At 35.0% G+C, this 8,875-nt stretch overlaps 1 protein-coding gene across 2 annotated transcripts; it reads left to right on the top strand.

Moving 5' to 3' along the window:
* The first annotated feature begins 299 nt into the window (after window positions 1-299).
* LOC121990353 (B3 domain-containing protein Os03g0120900-like) lies at window positions 300-1,952 on the top strand. 2 transcript variants are annotated; one of them, XM_042544497.1, is made up of 2 exons: window positions 300-573; window positions 634-1,952. In XM_042544497.1, exon 2 carries the CDS (start codon window positions 716-718, stop codon window positions 1,811-1,813), a length of 1,098 nt encoding a protein of 365 aa, XP_042400431.1. In that variant the 5' UTR covers window positions 300-573; window positions 634-715; the 3' UTR covers window positions 1,814-1,952. The 2 variants fall into 2 exon arrangements, with proteins under 2 accessions (XP_042400431.1, XP_042400430.1); XM_042544496.1 differs by having other exon boundaries at window positions 301-573; window positions 643-1,952.
* Window positions 1,953-8,875: the final 6,923 nt, after the last annotated feature.

Here is an 8,875-nt window from a genome sequence, read left to right as displayed (position 1 = left end):
TTTGACCCACCCCCGAGAGTCAACTCATGCCTTCGTCAACCCCTAATTCCAACCTCCTCATCCTCACAATTAATGATCAAAGTAAGTAAAAGAAATGATGCGAGAGATGGCATTGAGAGCTCATTGATGTGTGAACACCTTGACATATCAAGGGAGGGATCTAGGATATCTAGAGAGGAACTGGCCTGTGTTAGGGGTTTAGCACAACTCATGTATCTGAACACTCGCTGAGATGAAAAGGACAAGCTCACATGAATGCAACCAGAAAGCTCATGGGCTCATATCCCTACACTCTCCTCTCTTGCACTTCCTTATAAAGAACGATCGAACCTACTATTACTCTCTTACTTTCCTCTCTCTTAGCTTTCTCCATTGTCCATCTCTATTATTCCTGTTTGGTTTACTGTGAGGCGACAATAATGCACCCTTCTTATGGGAACCTTCATGGATTGGCAGAGGAAAGCTAGGGAGGAAGCAGAAACAAAGCCAAGCAGACCGTAGACATGCTTTCATGGTTCTACCTTTCCCAGCTACAACTAATTTCTACCTCTCCCTCAGTAGTCAAAGCTCAAGGTACCAATTTAATTTCCTCTCCCCCTTTTCGTATGCAATTCCTTTCCTGATCATATGTAGATTGTACAGAAATTCACATGGCACATGAATTATAGTCACTAGTCAACAGCAAGAGCTTCACAATTAGTGATCTCGATTGTCGATGGAGTTCAATTCGAGAGCAAGATCAGATGGCTTTTACTTGATCAACGATGATCAGGAGTCGAAGCATGATCCTTCCTCGGTTACTAATAGTTTACAACCATATGCTTCCTCCTCTTCTGCGCCGCTCCAATGGCAGGTCGGTCCGACAACCGCCGGCGTAGCAGGACGGGCTGATCAAGAGAGGGCTAATTATAGCTTCTTCTTGGAGAATAAGGAGCACATGTTCGACAAGGTGGTGACGCCGAGCGACGTGGGGAAGCTGAACAGGCTGGTGATCCCCAAGCAGCACGCGGAGAAGTACTTCCCGCTGAATCCGGCGAGCAACGAGAAAGGGATGCTGCTGAGCTTCGATGACCGGACGGGGAAGTCGTGGCGCTTCCGCTACTCCTACTGGAACAGCAGCCAGAGCTACGTGATGACCAAGGGCTGGAGCCGCTTCGTGAAGGAGAAGCGCCTAGACGCCGGGGACGTCGTCTCCTTCGGCCGCGGCGTCGGAGACGACCCTGGCGACAGGGGAAACCTCTACATCGACTGGCGGCGGCGCCCGGAAAACCAGCACCACGTCGGCCGGATCCCACGCCTGCCGCCCTCTTTCGTGGGTGTGACGTCATTGGCAGCGAGGTCGCCGCTGACACCCTGGGGCGGCGGCGCCCGGTTCTTCGTCCCTCCGGCGGCAGCTTCTTACGACCACCACAACCGGGCGTCGCCGTACGGATACCAGACCTCTCCCGGTCATTTCCTCTTTTTCGGGTCTCCGATGGCTGCCGGCGGTCCGCCACGGACACCGCAACCGCAGCTCGGGGTCCCATCGGTGGTTCTCAATTCGCTTCCGCTGGGTCGGAACCAGGCGGCCGCAGCAGCCAAGCGCGTGAGGCTGTTCGGAGTCAACCTCGACTGCTGCGCCGAATCTGACGGCGCCTGCAATGCTGCAGCCGGCCAATTCCTCGGCGATCTATCAGCGACTAGCAGTACTACCGCACCGCGGTTGTCGACTTTTACGCAGCGATTCATCCCGTTCCTCGAGGAGCCCTCGCAAGCCTCTTCGTCGCCGTCGGCGCACGAAGAACACCACTTGACATTGGACCTTGACTTGTGAAGAAGAACAGGAGACGATCGATGAGAAGACAACTTAATTATAATACACAATATGTATGCATGCATCATCCTCATGAGCAATTCAGATGCTGAACATTAATCAATTTAGAAAAGCTAATTACTTATATATATAGATATATATTCTATTCGAATAATTAGTTATTTAATAATACATTGCGTTACTCCATTAGCTAGCAAGGAATTAATCAATCGACATAAGATTCATAGAAAGATGACAGAAGAAGAAGAAGACGACCATTTCAAAATATCTCTCCTTATTCCTTCTTCATAAACTTCATTTCATCACCGTGCATTCTTTTAATGTTCTTATGCTGCTGAAGATAACTGAACTTCATAATTATGAACCTTGAAGCTATACAAATATATATGACACTGTTTGAATGGAGAACAAGTTCTTGCTTTACACATACTTCAATATATAGATTTCCTCTTGATCTGCATATATACTAGTCTTTGTGTTCATGAACTATATATGAATATCTCATTTCTGCTTGAGGGAAAACAAAAAACCTTCCAGGTCTGATGATAATGGCATCTCATGGTCTTGAAATTACTGCAATGATATATCTAAGCTTTTGAAAAAGATACTGATACTTCAGCTCTGTGTTAGTGTTATGCAGTTTGGCATCTTTGCAGAACTGAATTATGTTCCTCTCTCTAAGCATATGATAACAAAGCTGAAAATTTGAATTTTGATTTTATTTTAGAGAAATAAAATGAGGATTATTTACTTAGTAACTATAGCTTGGCTATTATATATATATATATATATATATGCTGAAAACAAAGGCATTGATCACTAGCTAGCTTAAAATCTATACTTTGCTAATTAATATGCTGCTATCAATGGTTTGCTGCTATCTAGTTAAAGCATATATATATACATGTACAAAATGAGTTGAACATTATGAATTTTTTAAACTGACACAATCACTTTCATATTTATAAAAGAATTCAAGTACAGGATGTGATGTGGTGTAAATATATTCTAAATATACTGTTCTTTCATTAATAACCTTGATCATGATATGTGCACAATTTTAATTTTATTTATTTTTTTTCAATTATGAATTTGATCTTCCAAAATACTTCATTATATTACACACTGGCTACAATTCAGTCCGGATCACAAGGAATGCATATATCTCTGATGAGCTTGTCTTCATCTCCAAAGTGGTCCATTCCTATACTACTAATTAACTCTATAGAGAGGGCCCGAAGTTAGTCTCCCCCATCTGCTTCCATCTCATGCCCTCCCAACAAAGAAATGTCCTTGTAAGTCCATGTGACTATCAAAAGTTCTCCTCAGGCCTACTCTCCTCGATCCTCCCTTGCGCCCCGCCCCGCCCCGCCTGCCCGGCCGTCCGGCATGGTGAACTTCCCACCTCATATGTATGCATGACCTGAGAGCGACCTGTCATGCATGGCGATAGCTGTGGGGTTCGCAGAATCAAACTGAAACCCCCCCTCCACTCGCTAGCTCTGCGTCGTCGACATATATACATGCAAAGCGTGTAGATTAATTAATTGCATGTGTATATATATATATATACGAACTAATTAACTTTAGGAGGAAGGAGTGGAACTTGTGAGTTGTCCCTCTCAACCCATGTAAGAAACAGCTAGAGGGAATGATGGGCTTCTTTTTTCTAAAGTCGATCAACGCGTGCAGACGAATGCAGATGCGGCTAAGGTTTTGCATGGGACCACGAACAGTAGTACGTTCTAATCCCCCCTATCGATGTGCATTAATATTTGCTATAGCTAGCTGATCGATGAATGATCCTGCATCAAGAAGCTGATCTACTGAAGCTTCTGCAGTGATCTACGTCCTTTTTGTTTTGTTTGTTTTTGTTGTTGTTGTTGTTTGATCGATCGCTGCTAATTAGCTTTCGGGAGCGTGGATGGCATGTCATGGGGACGTGGTCAGGCAGCTCTGATGATCAGACTGATGTGCGTAATATTGCTGCTTTATAATTTGCCGTGGGAGTGCAAGGCTTTAGACCGGTCGAGGTGAGAGTCTGATCCTTGAGAGCTGCGCGTCAGTCATCAGCTAGCCATGCAACGACAATCTAGCTTTCCTAGCTAGCTAGATATATAGCTACGAGGGAAAAGAAAAGTGGCTTTCACGAGATCGCATTGTTAGTCAGTAAGTTTAAGCAGTTCCTGACGCATGCAGTAGTATTCGGTTAAAATCGAATGTGAAATCATATTTTTTTTTAAAAAAAATATGTGGATAAATTTAATCTACTGAGTTTTATCTTTGAAATAGAACAAATTAAACTGATATAATATTGATTATCGACTAAATTAATTTTTTTTTATCAATAATGAATTGATGATGCAATTATTCAAATGACTACCTGAATAGTCGATTATATATAATAATTTGATTTGTGGACTAGTAGTCAACTCATGTATAATAGTTATCGATGATTATATATTAACAGTTCAATTTAATTGATTTAATAATTTTATAATCGAAATTGAATAAAATAAATTATGATTTTATAAAAATTAAAATTTTGAATTAATATATATAGACACAGAGATTCTATGAAAATTGTAAAACCTAAGTCACATGATTTTAAGAGTCAAATAAGAAAACAGAACTTTAGCATGAATATATATAATCTTGTTTCAATGAAAGCATGACATAATAATATGAAAGCATAAATCAAATATGGCAAGGAATCTATTTGAAGAATCATGTTTTTATCTTTAGCATCTTCCCAGAATTCTTGAAAAAGAAAAAGAAGAAGCGGAAGCAAGAAGATGGTCTTCCAAGAGAATTAAGGGTGACAACGCCACAAAACTTCATGTCGATGGAGAATAAGTTATGTCTGTTAGTATTAGCCCTAATACTAATTATGAGATGATTGTAAAAGACACATTATTGTATCATATATCATTATTAATAAAAGGCAAAGTTGGTTATTATATTTATTTCAGTTCAGTGCCAATTGAATAAGTATAATAATGTCTTTGAGTAGTAGGTTCTTATCTATAATATATCAATTGGTTGAATTGATAGTGAGATATTGTAGAGAACACTACTCTTAACTATTCCTAGTCAAACATTAATATACAAAGGACAATATTAATGCGTTGAGACTAGCATGTAGGTCAACGGATGACTTGATCTCACAAGTCATGGATATGAGATATCAGGTTGACACATGGGTATATATTAGAGCATATATATCGAATGATCCGCCATGAGAATGTGAAATCATATTTTTTTGAAAAACAAAATATGTGGATAAATTTAATCTATTGAATTTTATCTTTGAAATAGAATAAATTAAACTGATATAATATTGATTATCGACTAAATTAATTTTTTTTTATCAATAATGAATTAATGATGCAATTCAAATGACTACCTGGATAATCGATTATATATAATAATTTGATTTGTGGACTAGTAGTCAACTCATGTATAATAGTTATTGATGATTATATATTAACAGTTCAATTTAATTGATTTAATAATTTTATAATCAAAATTGAATAGAATAAATTATGATTTTATAAAAACTAAAATTTTGAATTAATATATATAGACACAGAAATTCTATGAAAATTCTAAAACCTAAGCCACATAATTTTAAAAGTCAAATAAGAATTCAAATAGAAAATAGAACTTAGCATGAATATAATCTTGTTTCAATGAAAGCATGACATAATAATATGAAAGTATAAATCAAATAGGAATCTATTTGAAGTATCATGTCTTTATCTTTAGCGTCATCTAAGAATTCTTGAAGAAGAAAAAAAAAAGAAGCGGAAGCAAGAAGATGATCTTCCAAGAGAATTAAGGGTGACAATGCCACAAAACTTCATGTCGATGGGGAACAAGTTATGTCAAGATTTTTAAACCCTTGGGGACCAATCTTATATATAGTGAATATATATTATCGGCCCATAAGTGATAATGGATGTGGATAATGAGTTTTACACATATGAGATCTACATCAAATAACCTGTTATCTAATAACCTTAAGTTAGATCATTTAATATGTTTCGATATTGCAAGTTTTAAATCACATGTGATTACCTTAAAAAATATTAAATTTAACAATCTTCCACTTGTGGGCTATATGTGATTATAAACAACACACAAATATAACTTTAGTTGATATCTTACTTAATGGATATAGAATACCCCTATAAATAATCTAGTTTATTAACTTTATTGATATAAGACTAAAGAGGTCATAGTTACTATATATGATTGTAATAAGTCCTAACAGTAATCATAGTATCAATGTCATTAACGACATAGTTAAAGATGTGTAGATAGAAATTACATGAAATCTTATCAGCACATGTCAATTTTCAAACTGGTCCTAAGGTGACATTAAAAAAGGTTAGATTATATATATTTGTAAATATATACTTTATGTTAAACTACAAGAGTAAATCATTATCCAAACTTTGTGATTCCAAAAAAGAATTTATGTCACATTTACAAACACCAAATGTAAAACAACAGTAGTAAATCATAATATTATATTTTAGAGTGTCAAAGAAATAAAATCCCATGAATATTTTGAACTTTAAGTACGTACAATAATCAAAACAAAATGTTTATTTTTATTAATAAATATAGAGCAATAAAATAAATACAGACTTCCATTAGATGAGTTCTTCTTTCATAAGAAGGACTCACATATCCATAACATGCGCATAAAATATCTTAGATACCAAGTCTTTGGTGAGTGAATCGACTAACATGAAATTTGTGCTGACGTGCTCTATCCTGACCCAACAACTCTGAACTTTTTTTTAACCTCTAAAAATTTGATGTTAATATGCTTGGACTTCAACAAATTATAGTTGTTCTTGGTATAAAGATCTGTGATTTTATTATCACAGTAGATCTTCAGTGGCTTGTCAATGTCATTGACGATCTGTAATATTATGATGAAGTTCTACAGCCAAATTTTGTGATTGGATGTTTCATAGTGTGATACCAACTCTGCCTCCAAAGTCGAAGTGGCTAATAGTGTCTGCTTAATGCTCTTACAAGATATAACCCTTTTAGCAAGCATAAAAATATAGTCTGAAGTGGACCTCCTACTATCCAAACATCTAGCAAAATCAGAGTTTGAATAACCAATCACCTCAAGGTAATTTGACCTCTGATGTGTGACTATATGTCCTTTAGTTCTTTGCAAATACCACATCACTCTCTTTACCACTTTCTAGTGTGATAGTCCTGGATTATTTACATATTTACCTAATATCCCCACTATACATGCTATATATGATTGTATATAAACCTGTGTATACATGAGACTTCCCACAATTGACGCATAGGGAATTATTTCATCTCGTTTATTTTAAGTTTAAGATATGGACACTACTGCAGATTAAATCTGTCACCTTTAAACGCAAGAGTGTCACTAGTGCACAATTTTATATATCATACCTTATAAGTAGCTTTTCAATATAGATCTGTTATGAAAGTCCAAAAATATCTCTTGAACGATATGATCATGACAAATCTATGCCTAAAACAAAGGATGTTTCACCAAGATCTTTTATTTTAAAATTAGCAGATAGAAATGACTTAGTTTAATACAGTAGACCCTTATTATTGCTTGCAAGCAATATATCGTCCACGTACAGAACAAGTATAACAGACTTGCTCCCACTAAACTTGGCATATATGCACTAATCAACCGAGTACTCTTAAAATCCAAATGAGACAATCACTTAATCAAATTTCTAGTATCACTGACGGGATGCCTATTTCAAACCATAAATGAGTTTCTTTAATTTACATACTAGGTGTTTTGAGTTTGAGAACTCAAAGTTCTCCGGCAGGGCCGGTCCTGATTTTTGGGGGCCCTTGGGCGAAAAAAGGCCTCTATAGAATTTTTTTTGTTACTAACGTACAATTTGAATATAGTTTAATAGAAAATTTTAAAAATTAATATATTTTATTTAAAATATGTTAAACTCCATAAAAAATATATTTATCAAAATTCTTCAAAAAGTGCAATACCAGACAAAATAAATATATTTCCTAATTTTCTCCAAAAAGTATAATACCTAAAACACTAAAAAAAAAAGTATGACATAATAAAAAATTTATATCTTCTAGCATTTTGAGAAGCAAAATCATCAATAAGGTCTTCAAAATTAAGTTTTTCTAACACCTCATTTTCGATATATAAAATTATCAAGTCATTTACATTCAAATCATTATTATCATTTTCTCTCAATTCTTTCTACTCATTCATTGCATAATTATAATCATCATTTTCTCTCAATTCTTTCTGCTCATTGATTGCATGATCATTTAATTCTTCTTGATTACATGATTGCTGCTTATTTATTGTATGATCATTTAGTTCTTCTTGACTTTCTTCTTGTAATTCATCAACTGAATCTTCAATTGAAGAACTAACTTTAAAAAACTTATGAAGAACACCTTTGTGAATTTTAATAATCTGTTCCACTTTTTTTATTTTGTTTCTTTTTTGACTTCAAGATTGATATTTTTTTGAAAATATGTTTGTACTACAAATTTTAAGTGTAAAAATAAAACAGACAAAACTAGCAACAAAGTTAAAATGAAATAAACACAAATAGTGAAAATAATAGTCAAAGAATAATAAAGTGTTTGAAGCAATCGATATAATCTATTCTATGATGATTAAACTTGGGATGATTGATTTAGACTCTTTCAAATCTGTAAGAAAAATCATAAAATATTGACTCCAATATAATATTAAAAATCAATATTGAATATTGACAATAGAAAAAAATATAGATAAGTAGGTAACTTACGTTGTAATTTTATATATTGATGAATGATGATATTGATGAAACTAAAATTTTAATTGGAGAATAAACTTTTCTAATTTAATTAAAAGAGATTCATATGAAAAGAAGGGAGGACATTAGTATTTAGGATTCTCTTTAGAATCTTATGACTTCTATAAACAAATCAATGAAGAAAGAGTTGTACAATAAATAGAATCTTGGAAAAAGAAAAAAGGATCGTTTACCTTCTTTTTTTTTCTTT

Source organism: Zingiber officinale, chromosome 6B (genome assembly GCF_018446385.1).
Source record: "Zingiber officinale cultivar Zhangliang chromosome 6B, Zo_v1.1, whole genome shotgun sequence".
Taxonomy (NCBI): Eukaryota; Viridiplantae; Streptophyta; class Magnoliopsida; order Zingiberales; family Zingiberaceae; genus Zingiber; species Zingiber officinale.
Note: the sequence above shows the minus strand (reverse complement) of the source record. Positions and strands in the feature narration are given on the sequence as shown.

Excerpts from the sequence above, each read along its gene's own strand:
- LOC121990353 (XM_042544497.1), top strand. The coding sequence starts at position 716 with ATGGAGTTCAATTCGAGAGCAAGATCAGATGGCTTTTACTTGATCAAC.